At 36.7% G+C, this 16538-nt stretch overlaps 9 protein-coding genes across 9 annotated transcripts; 2 read left to right on the top strand and 7 right to left on the bottom strand. All coding sequences in view use genetic code 12, as the record gives it.

Moving 5' to 3' along the window:
- Window positions 1-193: 193 nt before the first annotated feature.
- DEHA2A03102g (DEHA2A03102p) lies at window positions 194-4165 on the top strand (the record flags this gene model as incomplete). Its single annotated transcript, XM_002769916.1, has 1 exon — window positions 194-4165. One exon carries the CDS (start codon window positions 194-196, stop codon window positions 4163-4165), a length of 3972 nt encoding a protein of 1323 aa, XP_002769962.1.
- Window positions 4166-4238: 73 nt separating this feature from the next.
- DEHA2A03080g (DEHA2A03080p) lies at window positions 4239-5684 on the bottom strand (the record flags this gene model as incomplete). Its single annotated transcript, XM_456477.1, has 1 exon — window positions 4239-5684. One exon carries the CDS (start codon window positions 5682-5684, stop codon window positions 4239-4241), a length of 1446 nt encoding a protein of 481 aa, XP_456477.2.
- A 166-nt stretch (window positions 5685-5850) lies between these two features.
- On the bottom strand, window positions 5851-6555 carry DEHA2A03058g (DEHA2A03058p; the record flags this gene model as incomplete). The annotated part of the gene is made up of 1 exon (XM_456476.1): window positions 5851-6555. The coding sequence occupies one exon, from the start codon at window positions 6553-6555 to the stop codon at window positions 5851-5853; it is 705 nt and encodes a 234-aa protein (XP_456476.2).
- A 194-nt stretch (window positions 6556-6749) lies between these two features.
- On the bottom strand, window positions 6750-7808 carry DEHA2A03036g (DEHA2A03036p; the record flags this gene model as incomplete). Its single annotated transcript, XM_456475.1, has 1 exon — window positions 6750-7808. The coding sequence occupies one exon, from the start codon at window positions 7806-7808 to the stop codon at window positions 6750-6752; it is 1059 nt and encodes a 352-aa protein (XP_456475.2).
- Window positions 7809-8226: 418 nt separating this feature from the next.
- On the bottom strand, window positions 8227-9141 carry DEHA2A03014g (DEHA2A03014p; the record flags this gene model as incomplete). The annotated part of the gene is made up of 1 exon (XM_456474.1): window positions 8227-9141. One exon carries the CDS (start codon window positions 9139-9141, stop codon window positions 8227-8229), a length of 915 nt encoding a protein of 304 aa, XP_456474.2.
- Window positions 9142-9464: 323 nt separating this feature from the next.
- Window positions 9465-10943, bottom strand: DEHA2A02992g (DEHA2A02992p; the record flags this gene model as incomplete). Its single annotated transcript, XM_456473.1, has 2 exons — window positions 9465-10789; window positions 10919-10943. 2 exons carry the CDS (start codon window positions 10941-10943, stop codon window positions 9465-9467), a joined length of 1350 nt encoding a protein of 449 aa, XP_456473.1.
- A 340-nt stretch (window positions 10944-11283) lies between these two features.
- On the bottom strand, window positions 11284-13842 carry DEHA2A02970g (DEHA2A02970p; the record flags this gene model as incomplete). Its single annotated transcript, XM_002769915.1, has 1 exon — window positions 11284-13842. One exon carries the CDS (start codon window positions 13840-13842, stop codon window positions 11284-11286), a length of 2559 nt encoding a protein of 852 aa, XP_002769961.1.
- A 92-nt stretch (window positions 13843-13934) lies between these two features.
- On the top strand, window positions 13935-14186 carry DEHA2A02948g (DEHA2A02948p; the record flags this gene model as incomplete). The annotated part of the gene is made up of 1 exon (XM_456471.1): window positions 13935-14186. One exon carries the CDS (start codon window positions 13935-13937, stop codon window positions 14184-14186), a length of 252 nt encoding a protein of 83 aa, XP_456471.1.
- Window positions 14187-15010: 824 nt separating this feature from the next.
- Window positions 15011-16357, bottom strand: DEHA2A02926g (DEHA2A02926p; the record flags this gene model as incomplete). The annotated part of the gene is made up of 1 exon (XM_456470.1): window positions 15011-16357. One exon carries the CDS (start codon window positions 16355-16357, stop codon window positions 15011-15013), a length of 1347 nt encoding a protein of 448 aa, XP_456470.1.
- Window positions 16358-16538: the final 181 nt, after the last annotated feature.

The raw sequence follows: 16538 nt of genomic DNA, 5'->3' as shown, positions 1-16538 counted from the left end.
TATGATCGGCTATCTCTATTCACTCTGAAAGCTTTTTGCAGTAATTAACCTATAGACTTCCGGGACTCAAGATGAAAAGTTACACAAACATAATTTTTCATTATTGAAAAAGTTCGACCAATATTACCGATCTTTTCAAATTTCTCCATATTCCGAAGTTGTAATTTGTTTCAAATAAGGATATTTGTTAGTTATGTCGTCCGACGAAGCATCTTCAGAAGCATTGGCTCAAGAAGACATCAAACAGATTACATTGAGAATCAAGCTTCCCGCTTGTATCTCCAATGAAGAAGACTTAGAAGTTCCGTCATTGTTGAGCGAAACGTTAGCTGATATAAGAGAAACATTGAATCTTTCGGCTGCTACACAGAATTTGACTAATTTTAATGTTTTCTACCAGGACATAAATCTTAGTGAAAATTTCGATGATTTGGTTCCATTGAATGACATTTTGACCGAATTGGGTGTTGGCGAAATTGATCTGTTGAATTTGGTATTGAAGGAAAAACCTTACAATTTGGCCGCTATCTATGATCACTTGAACAAGTTTAGAGAGGTTATTGGTTTACACTTCCTTGACAAATACAGTTCTGAAGTTGGCGTTTTGAGTGGTGTTTCCAAGTTCGGGGACATTGACTTACAAGATGTTAAAGAGACGGAACCGGAGACTCAAGATGACAAAGATAAAGAAACTGATGAAACTAAGAGTACCAAGGAGGATTCCAATCAAACCGAAGAGAAGAAATCCGAAATTGTATTCACAGCTGAAGAAAAGCAGCAAATAGGCAAAATCACTGATGAGTTGATTTCTGGAAATACTCCTAGTTTGGTTGAATTTGGAACCTTTGATAACATCAGCGGCAGTATTAAGACCCCAATCAAATCATTGACTGTTTCTCAGTGGTCTCCTGTTCCTTCATTTCAGAAGCTCAAAGGTGACTTGTTATATATTACGTTGCAAACCTTAGAAAATGAAACTCTCAATATTACCTGCCATCTTTCAGGGTTTTTCGTTAACAAATCTTCTACAATTAACTTTAATCCAGCCATTAAAATGAATGAAAATGGTAAAGTTCATAAGGATTATTTGTTAATTAATTTGGTAGATTCATTGTCACCTTCTTTTAGCAAAACGATTCAAGAAAATGAATTGGTATTATCAAGATCTAGTAAACATCCTGAATCTTTCTTAATCCCTTCAAACTCTTTAATGTCAAGTCCTTGGATTGTTAATCCATCTAAGTTTGCCAATCAACCGGATGCTTCGAGGTCACAATTACCTTTGATCTCAAACGGAGTTGACGGATCGGGATTTGTTAAAGAATGGAATGAAGATTTTCAAGCTATTCGTGAATTACCAAACTCTACCATTAATGAAAGAATTTTAAGAGAGAAATTATTAATGAAATCATTACATGAATTTAATAAGGTTGCGACTGAAACTGCTATGAACGTTATCAAAGGCAACTTAACACCATTAAATCCAAATGAACCAAAAGATTATCATATTTATTTGAGAAATGGAATTTTTTACTCATTAGGTGTAAATGCTACAGGGGCATTTGATTGTACTGGTGGTAATGAAGCAGCAAGATATACTTCGAGTAAAGATTTAGCAGCCATTAAACTTTTGAACAGAATTGATGCGAAGGGTATTTATAATTTGGTTACTTGTATCGTTGATTATATGGGTCAAAGAGTTATATGTCAAGCACCTGTTCCAGGTATTTTAGATTCCAGTCATGAAGATGAAAATGAGGAAGAGCCAACGGATAAGGTTTGCTACGGTTTATCCACAGATGGATCAAAGATTTTTAGTGACTCTTCTTTCGAAAATGTATTGAAACCTATTGCCGAAGCATTCCATTTAAAGCCACATCCAGTTACTTTACTTGATAACGTGAAATCACAAGGCGATTTAATTACTTCGAAAGACATAAAGGGTGTTAAAGGTACTGATGAGCGTAAATATATTATTGATTTGTACAGAGCCACTCCGCTTGATATTGAGTTTATCGAATCTAATTGGGACGAATCTAAAGAAACATCTTATCCTCATAGAGAAACTGCTTTAAGACATGAGGCAGTTGAAGAATGGTGGAAACGTAAGGTTTCTGTATTATTCAAGGCAGAAACAGAACGTTTAGAAAAGGAAGGGAAATTGGAATCTAAAGACGGTGAAAAGCCTCAAATTGTACTTCCTTCTGATCAGATTACCATTAACACTGATGCTTTTACGACAATTGATGAAAGCTCTGATGACCAAAATGAAGTTAGAGAAGTTTCTAAGTTTATCAAAGAGCATTTGATTGAAGAATTTTTAGAAGAAAACTCAAAGCAAATATCTCCATTTGATGGTAATCACTTAACCTCAATGTTACACAAACAAGGTATTAATTTAAGATACTTGGGTCATATTGCTGAACAAGCATGTGTTAGAAAAGATGAGCACTTGAAGAAAATTACAGAAGCCAGAAAAGTAAACGAAGAGGAAATTTCCAAGAGAAAGGAAGAATCTGAAAAGAAAGCCACCGAAGGAAAAGATCAAGATAAAGAAGAAGAAAAGGCTAATGATAATGAGAAAAATAAGGAAGATGACAAAGAGGAAGTCTCGAATGGTGAATTTGAACCAATTGTTGCAAACTTTGATTCTCTTTATAGAATTTCTGTTCAAGAGATGGTTGCTAGATCTGTGAAGCATTTATTGCGTAAGATTTCTGCTGATATTCCAGTTTACTTAATTCCAGCCTTTGTTTCCCATTTCCATAATTGTTTGTTGGGAAGCGAAATTAATTCAAGCCCAGAATGCATAATCGATGAGACTTTAAAGGGTTTCTACAATGCGACTGAATTAGAATTTACTAAATTGAACAGTAACAAAGTTATTGCATTAGTTGCGAATGAAGTTTTGATTCGTTTTAGATATGAATTACCAACTGATTGGATTTCGACTTTAATCAGACCATTTCAATTATTTAGAGAAATTGCCATTAAATATGGTATTCAATGGAAATCCCAGGAATATGCTTTCACCAATGAAGAATTTGAAAAGGTCAAAGATAAATTAGCTGTAGAGACACAAGTCTTCGAAGCTAAAACTTCTAAGCATAAGAAAAATAAGAAACAACAGTCTCAACTTATAACCAAATCTGTTGACCGTACTACAATTTTCGTTACAGATGATATTGTTAATTTTGTGCCAATCGTGAAGGATTCGACTTATAGATCAAGTCTCGTTGATGAAATATTTGAAACTGCTAGAGCACAAATTTTCAAAGGTGAAACTGAAACAGGTATCAACTTATTGAATAACTTGTTGTCTGTTTACGAACAAATTTACGGCAGAGTTCATCCAGAAACAAGCAAATTCTATGGGTTATTATCTCAATACTATGCAGAATTGGGTTTAAAGAGTGAGGCTTGTAATATTGCCCGTAAGGCTTGTATTTTGGCAGAAAGAACTACCGGTTTTGACTCCTATGAAAGTATTACTGCTTACATCAATTCAGCATTCTTCGAAAGTACAAATGATGACTACATAAATGCTTTGAACTTGTACAATAAGGCTATAAATGACTGGACCCTTGTTTATGGTGATGGCCATCCATCTTCTGTCAACACTTATGCTAACTTGGCTGAACTCTTATCAGAACATAAGTTATTCCAGCAAGCTAATAAATTATTCGAAAAGGCTATTTCCATTTCAACTAAATTGAACGGAGAAGAATCTCAAATCTGTGGTATGCTTAGATACAGATACGGTGGTACTTTGTTAGGAGGGGGAGATTTTAAATCTGCTTTGGACCAGTTTAAGTCAGCCAATGATATATTCACTAAATTCATTGGTCCTGATGATCAACTTTCAAAGAAGTCTTTAAGTTTTGTCACCAACATATCTACCTATTTGGCTTACAATGAGCATCAAAAGTCAGAACAAAAGAAAGCTCTTGCTCAACAAGCAAGCGCATCTAATGGTAAAGTCAAAGCAAAATCTGCTGTTGAACAACAATTAAAGAGCAGTAAGAAGGGAAAGAAAAATGATGCAACTCAGCCTAACCCTGAAATAGCCTCTAAATCTGTTGATGATATCTTGCAATATATTGAAGGAAAGAACCCTAAAAAACAATTAAAGAAAAAATCAAATAATAAAAAATCCAAAAAATAAGTAAGTTAATTGTTTATTTGTAAATAGTTTATATACATGACTTTATATATACATATATTCCATCGCCAGTCGTCTATTTTTTATTTTCATGAGAGTGCTCGGTAGAACGATCTTGAGAGATCTTCTGTTGTTCTGAATCTTTGAATAAAATAAAAATATTTCTTACAAATTCATAGTCTGCTTTAATGGCTGTCACCAAGTTCGATTCTATTTGGTTAAGCTCCTTAAGGCGAAACTCTTTTGATGTTGAAAGAGTCATGTAAACATTAGTAATTGCTCCAGAATTCAAGACTGACAATTTTTCGATCTTGAATTCGTTGTTAGCAACATTTTTAATTTCGTCTGTTATGATATCGTGAACCTTAGAGAATACTTCACTCTCAGCATCCTCTCCCTTGTCAATCAATTCAACGATTGAAGTTTTGAAACTATCCCAACCTGCTTTGATAATCAACATTGAAACACATAAGCCACCAATTGAATCTAACCATGCAACATTAAATATATTACCACCAGCTACAGTTAATAAAGCGACCACGGCAGTCAAAGAATCAACTCTATGATGCCAAGCATTGGCAACAAGGACCTTAGAATTGGTTTCAACAGCAATTTGCATGGTCTTACGATAAAGCATCTCTTTGACAATAACAGAACCACCCGCTAACCAAGCAGCATTGATGTTAGGGATCGGCCTAGAATTAGCCACTATAGATGAATCTGATACTCCATCGCTCACATGGCTATGACTATGACCACCGACTTCACCACTTCCCAATCCAGCATGCGAATGAGAATGGCCAATTTGGATCATAGAAACATATTCAAACATGTAAGCTGGCAATGCAAATTCAAAAACTTGTAGCAATGAAGACCAGCCCACTGAAACACCCGCAAATAAAAGAACTCCACTAACTAACACCGAACCGATCGTTTCAATTTTACCATATCCCAACGGGTAATGAGTAGGCGACCCAACCTTCTGGGCTACGTTGACTGTAGCCAATGTCAAAAAATCTGCAAACATATCAGAAATCGAATGAATAGCATCTGCAATTAACGACTGGGAGTGGAAATAAACACCACCAATCCCTTTAGATACAGCCATTACCACATTCACCAATAACCCAATCCATGTGATACGAACCGCAGGATTATGCTTAATTGTATCAGTGTTTACTGAAAGGAACTCATTCGGTTGATGGCGTGAATGGGAATGTGAATGGCCAAGCAAGCTGTGCTCGTGGCTATGTTCATCGCCGTGTTGATGTTTAGATTCTCCATCTATTGTACCATGGGAATGATTTGATGAATCTGAATCCTTTTTCGTAGACATATTTCTTCTAGCTAGGTATTGTTGATATACTTTAGGAATAGTTATCTGAGGTTCTCTTATTATATATGCTGTTGAAAAATTTCTCAAACTAAACCCAGAACCAGCTGAAAATGCACAATTATCATACCGCAAATTCAAGGTGATCAAAGAAGGCTTCAGTCTACTAATTAGACCTATCTTCAACATCTTATTTCGACACTTGAATTAATTAATTGAAGAACGATTCAAAATGGTACGTTTTAGCCAATAATTGCCCGTTCTCAGAATTAATACTTCGAGGTCGGAGTCTCATGATAAGATTAGTGTACAAACAACGCAATTACAAAAATTATGGTATTGACAGAGTATTTTCCTATATATGTGACGGTATGCTACTTGCAAAGAGTTTTTCAACTGTTTCTGTGGAAGTGGTTTCAGCAGGTTTGGAAATTTGTTCGCCAGCAGCATCTTGTTGGACATTTTCGTTTTCCAGGCTACCAGTCAATTCTCCTCGTAAAAGTTGTAGTTGTTTCGTTAATGTACTCTTCTCTTGACTTTTGAATAGACTGGACTTAAGTTGGGGGGTTGGCTTGTGTATATGCATAAAATTACAGTGATCGCCTCTATTACACGTAGAACTTTCATATGCCCTACAATTGGCATCGTGGAAACTCTCTACTGGAGATAACTCACAGTGCACCGGACGTCCTCCAAACCACTCTTGATTTAGAAGCATTACAGCATTGTAGGCTGAATCCTCGTTGGCAAATTTAACGTATACATTTCCGTTCAAATGATTATTATCGTTTTCACACACCACCATAGAATAGACCTCACCAAATAATGCAAACTTAAGAAATATATCTTTATAAAAATGATCGAAGTATTCCTGGACTTGTTTTGGGTTTAATTCTTCGCCATCGTTCTTATTAAGCTTTGGGTTCTGATATAAATTTGGAAGCAAGATTGTATCTGAAGATGATGGTTTAACATGTTTTCTTGAACATTTCTCTCCGTGTCTACATGCACCTATCTTGGTATAGAAGGTACATATTATTCTATCTTCTCTGTAACTCATGTTTCGTATTATTATTCAATTTATTTCTGTAAATGTCAATTTCTTGATTTCTATGAAACTTGCGAAGAGATAAAATCGTTTTTAGATGGAGTCCTATCTACAGACTAAGTCGATTTGACATATTCATTTATTCAACAATCATAAACTATCATATATACGTGAGATACTCGGTGACATGTAGGCAGTTACACGTTTTAGGCAAAATTCAAAGCTTCCATGTGCTTATTGTATCTTAAGCCCTTTATTTCATGGGACTTACAAATCTTCTGGATTTCAGCTAAATCGTCATCTGTCAAGTCAACAATTTCACCAAAATTCTTGTTGATTCTTTCCTTAGTAGACCCACTTGGAATTGGCAAAATCTTAGTTACTTGTTTAATACCTTCGAAATTTGAAATTCCGGAAATCTTCAAAATCCAAGAGAGAGATAAGGATTCTAAGGATGTATTCTTCTTAGTATGTGCAAACTTATGCAACTCTTTTACTAAGACCATGTTATGTTCGAAGTTTTCAGGATTGAATTTGTCAAATAATCTTCTGAAATCATTTTTATCCAACAGTGACAAGAAAGTGTCAGCATTATCCACAGTAGAATCAGTAAGAATGCCTCTGCCAATAGGAGAATAAGCGATAATTGGAATGTTACGTTTCGAGCATTCTTCTAATACACCATTGCTTAATATGTCTTGACACAACAATGAAAATTCAACTTCGACACAAGAAATAGGAAACTCATCGGACGCCTTTGCAATAGATTGAGCTCCAACTTCTGAAAGAGAGATTCCATCGATCTTTCCTTGTTTCACATAATCAGCAATATATGATACTGTTTGTGCAATTGGCACCGTTGGGTCAACCCTAGCTGCTTCAAAGATTAGAGTTGGTCTCACGGCCTTATCTTGAGGAAAATAGGAGATGATATTTTCAATTGATTTGGAAACACCTTCTTTTGATCCGTCAGGGGCTAAGTCCTCTTTTAAGCCACCTTTGATAGAAATAACTAATTCCGAGTTCAATTTTGGATCGTTGGATTCCAAAAACTGTTTAATCAACTTCAAATTAAGTTCCTTATCTTCCATACCATAAAATTCTCCCCCATTGAGCAACTTAGTACCAATATCACTGGTTGTTACGTATTTGATCGTTTCGATCGATTGTTCAAATGGAGGTGGATTTGGAGTCCATGTAAGACTCATTGTACCATATCCGAATTTATCGTCAAGTTTTACAGTTTGATAGTTTGTGTTTGCCATTGTTATTCTCTAGTTTATTAATATTCTATCTCTAAATTCTATTCTTCAGCAGGTGTTACCCTTGTCCTTTTATACTTTATCAATTCCTACTCATTTAACTACATATTCGAGATCTTATATCCGCAATACGGCCGAATAAATTTCAGGCACTACGACCGTTAACGACATTAGTCAGCTCACTATTGACGTTGACGAACAGTTCAGCTATGTCATCTAATATCCGTATATGTAGCTTGCTTTAAGTGGGGATTAGGCATACTTTCGTAAAGACCTGTCAAAAAGGCTAATGGATTTTGCCATTATTTTTAAGTGAGAATTCAATGAATACAATAATTTTATTTATAACAACAGATTTGCATGCAAATTATATATGTATAAGATAGATATTACAACTACAGTGGTTCTATAATATTAAGCATCAGAAACAGAAAACTTGGTCCTCTGTAGCCGACTTCATAACACCCTTTTCCCAACCCAATTCGGCTGAAATGTCAATCAAAGACCTCTTCATCTCTGGAGGGCCACAAATGAATAACTTATTTTGAGCATCTGGAGATGGCATATGTTTTTGGACCATTTCTTTTGTCACAAACCCAGTACTACCTTCCCACCCAGTTGGAGCATGAGTCAAAGTGTAATGAACATCGAAATTAGGATATCTCTTAGCAATTTCATCGATTTCGCTCTTCAATAAAATATCGTTATGAGTTTCGTTGGCAAAAATCAAGGAAATCTTGGTTTGATCTTCGGGATTAGTGATAATTTCAGTAATAACCTGCAAGATCGGAGTGATACCAGAACCACCAGCAATTAATCCTATCTCCTTAGCCATATTGGTCTTGTACTCTAATCTACCTACTGGTCCTCTAAATTTGACGGTTTGTCCTTCTCTAAGCATGGCAAATCTCTTGGAAATCTTACCAGTAGGATAAGACTTGACCAAGATGTCAAAGAATCCGGTATCGAACTGATTGGATATTGGTGAATAATACCTAATCTCGTCCTTTCCGTCGATTTCCATACAACATGCAACATTATGTCCCGGTGTAATATTTAATACCTCATCGTCATTCTTCAACTTGAACCTATAAATAGCAGAGTTTCTTGAAACAATAGTCTTGTCAATCAACTCAAATTCTTTCCATTTGAGGGTGTCCATCGACAGTCTCTTGGAGTAAGATTCATAAAATTTGACACTGCAAACAACTACTATAATGGCAATAGTGTACGGTAAATACTCAACACCAAAAATTAAAGTACCAACTAACATTAACAAGATTGGTATATAAATACCGTGTAACGGCTGCTTTAATAATTCTCTTTTATCTTCCATCTTTGAGTAAATACTAAACAGTTATCAACTATCAATTATAGCTAGTTTATAATTGAAATATTTCAATTTATATGTTCCGGTAGTGCCACTTAAATTTTTTTTTTTTTTTATCCCGACTTACAAATCATGATAAACAAAACCTGAATTTATTACAGTAAACGATCATAAGAAGATATAGAGAAAAGATATATAAATAAAATAAGATTAACCATGTAGTAACCGAGATATATAACACTAAAGAGAAAAATTAATTATATAGAGCGAAACGAGGGGGGGTATTAGAGAAAAATTCGTTAGAAATAAAATCACAAAATATCAATAGATTAGTATTCTTCTTCTTCTTCGGGATAAGAATCGGTACCTACTTCAATGTAATCTCTTTCTAAAGCAGCCAAATCTTCTCTGGCCTCTGTAAACTCACCTTCTTCCATACCTTCACCAACGTACCAGTGGACGAACGCTCTCTTGGAATACATCAAGTCAAACTTTCTGTCAATTCTTCTCCAGGCTTCCGCAATGGCGGTAGTGTTAGATAACATACAGACAGCTCTCTTCGCAGAGGCTAATTCTGAGCCTGGAATGGCGGTTGGAGGTTGGTAACAGATACCAATCTTGAAACCAGTAGGACACCAGTCAACCATTTGAACAGTCGTCTTAGCCTTGATTTGGGCGACCGAGTTTTGTACATCTCTAGTAACGACATCACCACGATATAACAAACAGGTGGCCATGTACTTACCGGTTCTTGGGTCACACTTGACCATTTGATTACCTGGTTCGAAACACGATGAGGTGATTTCCGACACCGAGTTAGATTCGTGGTTAGCTCTATTCTTGGAGAACACTGGAGCGTACGAGACCAATGGGAAATGGATTCTTGGGTATGGGACCAAGTTGGTTTGGAATTCGTTCAAATCAACATTCAAGGAACCGTCAAATCTTAATGAAGCTGTGACCGAGGAAACAACTTGGGCGATTAAGCTGTTTAATGAATCAAAGTTTGGCCTGGCAATATCAAGGTTACGACGACACATGTCATAGATAGCTTCGTTGTCAACCATGAAAGTACAGTCGGCGTGTTCCAAGGTGGTATGAGTGGTTAAAACAGTATTGTATGGTTCAACCACAGAAGTGGAAACCTGTGGAGCTGGGTAGACGGCGAATTCTAACTTGGACTTCTTACCATAGTCAATAGATAATTGTTCCAATAATAACGATCCTAAACCAGAACCAGTACCCCCACCTAAAGAATGGGTGAAAAGGAACCCTTGCAACCCATCACACTGGTCAGACATTCTTCTAACTCTATCCAAAATGTCATCTAACATTTCTCTTCCAACTGTATAATGACCTCTGGCATAGTTGTTGGCCGCGTCTTCTTTACCGGCAATCAACTGCTCTGGGTGGAATAAGTCCTTGTAAGCACCCGTACGGACTTCGTCTATCACATTTGGTTCCAAATCAACGTACAATGCACGAGGAACGTATTTACCTGACCCGGTTTCACTGAAAAAGGTCGAAAATCCTTCTTCTCCTCCTTTTGGTCTACTGTCTGACGAATCTTCTAAGTACCCATCTGGTCTAATTCCGTGTTCCTTCGAGTATAATTCCCAACAAGCATTACCAATCTGACAACCGGCTTGCCCAACTACATATGTGTTAGTAATATGTTCATTTACGCCACTTAGATCCTATTTTCTTCAATTCCATCGTCAAACTCGACGTGTATCACGTCAGATCAATTCCTTCTTTTTCCATTTATAAACCTTCAACATACCATTAATACTAATAACTTCTCTCATAATATGTCTTTATCTATCTGCAATGTGTCTTAGATACGTCCTTGACTACTTTGTAAAGATTTATCTACTTGTAATTACTTAAACGTCTTCCTGTTTGTTTACCGCTTAGGAATCAATTTCTCGCTGTTTTAACCAAAAAGTTCGATTTCAAAACAAACAATCCTAGACTTCCTAAACTGGAAGTAAATGAAAAATATCGCTACATCGCATTTTGAGCATCCCAATGTGTGTACATGCTGCAATCTATACGCTATAATTGTACATTCCTATATACTAAGAACTAAAACAAGCGAAGGTTAAACAAACTAAGATAACGAACGGAATAAAAATTGAAAGCGACCTAGAAAAGGGAGTTCTTTACTTTTGACCATATAGACTCTTCCTTTGGCTTTATGCCTATCATTTCTTGGAAACCGTCAGAAGTGTCTTTCAACACATCTACTATGGATTTATCCCACTTTGTATCGGAGCCAAAAAAGATGTCAGATTGTTCATTAGCTAGATTGACAAGCTGTTGACGAGTTAAGGTAGATAAAAGATTGAAATTGTAGCCAAAGGATTGTAAGTAAGATCTCAAGTCGGCGTTGGAGTAGGAGACTAAAAGGTATTCCCAGCCACTTTTGGCCGCATTTTCAACCTTTGGTATAGTCTCGGCGTAGGTACTCTGGATTGCTTCGTTTGCACTGCCGGCATATTGCTTTGCGGTGTCGTAAGCATTCTTAGCGGTGCTGTCGACTATAGGCTTGTATTCGGCATAGGCGGCAGTAGCGGCATCAGAGGCAGCTTTATATGCGTCTTGAAGCTTTCCTTCGTATTCCTGGAAGTTCTTACCCACTGCCTCATTTATGGCGTCAGCGTATTCCTTTGCTTTCTCCGCAGCCTCGACAGCCTTTGGTCTATACTGGCCGTAACCCTTTTCGAGGGCTTCATTAGCCGAATTGGCGTAATCCTTGGCTGACCCGTAAATGGTATTCATAGCATCCTCAGCCGCAGGCTTGTACTCACCGTAGTTCTTTACTATGGCATCATTTGCAGACGCAAGGTAGTCTTGCGCAACTCTATAGGCGTCTTTGGCAGCCTGTTCAGCTATTGGCTTCTTGTCCCTGATGCTTTTCTCGACAATTTCATTAACGCTCTTCAAATGTTCTTGAGGATCATTGGTAACATCGTTTAATTTAGCTTTGCCAGATTTGAGTTGTTCAGTTAAAGAATTACTTAAAGAATTTGCAAATTCGGAAGCAGCGATTCCTGCGCTTTTCACCTGTTCTTCTACAACCGGTTTATTATCAGCGTACTTACTAGAAGCATCATCAACGAACCGATTGGCATATTCGTATGATGCATCCTTAGCCTGAGATAAGGCATCATCTATCGAAAACTTGGATTCGGAGTACTTCTCGCGGAGGGTCTTTGCAGCCTGCTTATAGTATTCGGCACCAATAGAATAGGCAGTTAACATAGTTCTATCAGCAACCGATGAATCAACAGCTGAATCAAGAGCTTCCTTAGCTTTTCCCCCGCTGTCTTTAACGTCCTCATTGAACTTATTTAAAGATTCCTTAAATGATTTCTTATAATCATCTAAATCTGGCTTATACAAATTCGCCAGGAAATCAAAAGTATCACTAGGAGCTAATGAATGTTGCAGGACATAGTTACTGATGCCATTAATCAAATCTTCTCTAGTGCCTTTAACATTCTCGCCCTTGTTTTCTAACCACTCCCTAATTCTATCGGTGGACCAGTTCTCAACTAACCATGATGCTGGGTTGGCATTTTGTTTAAGGGCCAACTTAACATCCTTACTTTTTTTCACTAAATCGACTAATTGATGTTTAGATGCAAATTGTGAAAATTTAACATTTCTGGATCTTAAGAACTCCTTCAAGCGATCCTTGGACCATTTTTCGACCCCAATTAAAAATGTGTCATTGATAACATTATCAAGGGTCTTCTTTTTATCAGCTCCTTTCGAAAGATAGGGGTCAGCTGTCTTCTTCGCCTTCTCGCTCCATTTCTTAATGTCAGAGACTAAATAATTTTGTTGAGACTTGGCAATCTTCTTCAATTTATCTGCATCCAACTCTTCAACATAAACATCAGGTCTGGTGCTAATGAAGCCATGGTAGTATAACCATTCCCTCAATTGGCCGTATGACCATGTGTCAAAAAAATCGTCTTTAATTTCACCAGCCTTATCAAAAATATTTGCTTGCGCCAAATCAAGCGAATCCAACAAGGAATTCTTGTTGTCGATATTCGATAACGATGCAATATAATTATTGTGCTTAACCTTGCTCAATAAGCTCTCTCTGTTGTCTTTGGAGTCAAATTCTAATTCATGGTCTTGCAACCATTGCTTTAAGCGATCAACGCTCCAACCTTGATAAATCCAGTCACCAGGATAGTATCCTGAAACATCATGTCCCTCTGCAATATTGTCGTATTCCTTCTGCGCCAAATCAATTAAATCTTGCTTGCTATAATTCTTGTCAAACTTAATCTTATTATTGGTCAAAAAGTCCTTGAGGCCTTCGGTCGACCACGATTCGAAAATCCAATTCTTTACCAGTCTGGCATGTTCAGCATTGGACTCGAACAAGTAATTCCAATTGATATGTGCTGGGAAAATATTGGTCAATTCATCCTTCGGATTAGTTGCTAATATATGTTGCTGCGAATCGTCCCTAACAGTATCCCGGTGGATGTTTTTCAACTTTTCAAACTCCTCTTCTGCCTTCCTGCTTAGCTCTTGGAACGATTCTTTCTCGCTAAAATCTATTTGACGATCCTTTAAAAAGTGTTTCACGTCTTTCTCTTTCCATGTCGATAATCCATCAGTTGCAGCCACTAAATTGCCTGCTAATAGACCTATCAATGCGAAATTAAATACCTTCATCACTTATAATTGAGAATATTTCAATTTTTCAATATGTCTTAATTGTATGGGAATAAGAAATCTATGTTTACAACATATTTATAAAAGGAAGAATGGTCAGGTATATATTGATGGTTAATAGCAAGCAAATAGAATGGAATTTGGAACAATTATTAGTACCGGTCACGTGTGGAAATGATTGTGAAATATTCCATGTTCCTAAATGGAAGCAAGCAACCATTGAAAAGGAGTTATTTTGTGGTTCAAATGTAAGGGATTGTCTTGGGAGTCAGTCAATTGCTACGAAAATTTTTGCAATTTTCAGGGCTTTGCAAATGGCACAACACATTTTATATGTCAAATAGCGAAATATGATAAGTTAGTAGAAACGGTATGGTCCGATAGTTTATAGTTTTACAATTGATGCCGTATTCAAACTTGGTAGACAGAACCTTAAAATTTCTTATGAAATCTCTGAGGTAACAGGATCTTATCGTAGATTTGACCGGTAATTAGGTGTTTTGAATCGAGCAATCAAAAATGCCGATATGGCCATGTAATTAACTATATTGCTATACAAACAGGGGTAATGTATTATAAAGATCTCAGATCTGGGGTTTTGTTAGAGCTTTAATATAAAACCTGTAAATCTAAAAATTTCGAAGATTGATTGATTTTGCAAATTTTTGGATTTTATATAAAAAACTTGTAAATTTTGTGTGAATATGTGCATTACAGTAAATTATAGAAACAAGGACATAGAGCTATCTTAATAGATGTATTTACTTATTTGTGATATCTATGGGTTCTTTTTCACATAGTGTAAGACTCAAGAAAACTAATTTTGCAACTATTCACATAAACTATGCCGGAGTCATAATTGGTCTACTAATAGTGGAATTACGATGCAGAGCGCATATATGAAGAAAAACATTTAGTAAGGATAGCCAGGCGGTACATGCTACAATGGCTACATTAGAGACGTCATTATTCATACACTATTGATGTGGGCGATTATAGTAAGTTATAAAAAATTAATTAAGTATTGAATGGAAAGACTATCATCATTAGGCTAAAATAGTAATAAATAGATGGTGTTCCACGCACATCTATATAGAGCGAATAAAGAGAGAAAAGATAAATAATAAATAATCTAATACAAAATAAAATGATCGACTATACAGTTAAATTAATCCTTTTTATTATATTGTCTTCTGTACTTATCATCGATTTCAGTCAAATAGTACGTACCCCTAGCGAGAGTTTCGATACTACCAGATGGCTTGAATGACTTTTGTAAATGAGCCTTTTCTCTTAATTCGATAGCTTCAAGATATTGCTCTGGGGTTCTAGTAACTCTACCTTCAGACAATTTGTGGTCGAAGTCCAAATTCTTGGTGATTTTAGAAATATCACCCTTAACAACAACAGACAATAAGGTGGAGGCTAAACCAGAACCGTATGAGAAGACACCGATTCTTTTGTTTTGCAATTGTTCGGAACCAACATAGTACAATAATGAGGATAACGAAGCCCATGCGGATGCAGAATACATGTTACCGGTGTTGGTTGGAACATTCAAACATGGTTGAACTCTGGTCTTGGTTTGTTCCTTGGCTAATCCAACAAAGATCTTTTCCAAGTTCTTGTCAACCAAAGATTGGTCGTAAGTTAAGCTATCGATTGATTTCTTGGTTTCTTCATCAATCAAGTCCTTAAACTTAGATGGGTCCGCTTTGTAGTCATTGTACAATAATCTGGCGTACGACTTGGTGACCAACTTACAGGTTGGGACGTGGAACGCGTTGTAGTCAAAATGGTCGAAAACACCAACAGTCTTATTGTCATCCTTGGTAACCTTCTTGGAGTAGTTCTTGTAACACTGGTCAACAGCCTTGACGTAACATGCTAACGAAAAGTGTCCGTCGACTATAGGGTATTCAGAAGTGAAATCTGGCTTGTAGAAATCGTAAGCGTGTTCCATAAACGAGCCCCTGGTGGATTCAAACACAATTGGTGCATCTGGCCCAATCAACAACGCAACGGCACCAGCACCCCCGGTAGGTCTAGCGGCTCCCTTCGAATAGATGGCAATGTCACCACAGACAACAATACCATCTCTTCCATCCCACGAAGACGACTCGATCCAGTTGACCGTATTAATCACAGCAGATGTACCCCCATAACACGCATTGATCGTGTCAATCCCTTCAATATCGTTGTTTCCTTCGAATAATTGCATCAACACAGACTTCACCGACTTGGATTTGTCCAACAACGTCTCGGTACCTACTTCCAATCTACCAACTTGGTTGGTGTCAACTCCGAAGTTCTTGATCAATTTAGATAAGACTGTCAATGACAAGGAGTAAATATCTTCTCTGTCGTTGACATATGACATATTGGTTTGTCCTAACCCAATCGTATATTTTCCAGCGGCAATTCCATCGAATTTTTCTAATTCTGTTTGGTTAACACATTGTGAAGGAACATAAACTTCAATCCCTTTGATACCTACGTTTTGTGGTTTAGTCATATTGCTTTTTTATTACTATTTCTTGTATTATTTGGAAAAATGTTCTTTATCTTAACTTCTTCTTTTAGCCGCCATATGAAATGTGTCTAGTTTTCTGTGAAAAATTGAAAAATTAAACGACTTAAACGACGCGGTCTATGTGCAGTACGATGTGGATTTTTTTGTATTCACGCGACATGCC

The sequence above is a fragment of the Debaryomyces hansenii genome, assembly GCF_000006445.2.
Source record: "Debaryomyces hansenii CBS767 chromosome A complete sequence".
Taxonomy (NCBI): Eukaryota; Fungi; Ascomycota; class Pichiomycetes; order Serinales; family Debaryomycetaceae; genus Debaryomyces; species Debaryomyces hansenii.
Note: the sequence above shows the minus strand (reverse complement) of the source record. Positions and strands in the feature narration are given on the sequence as shown.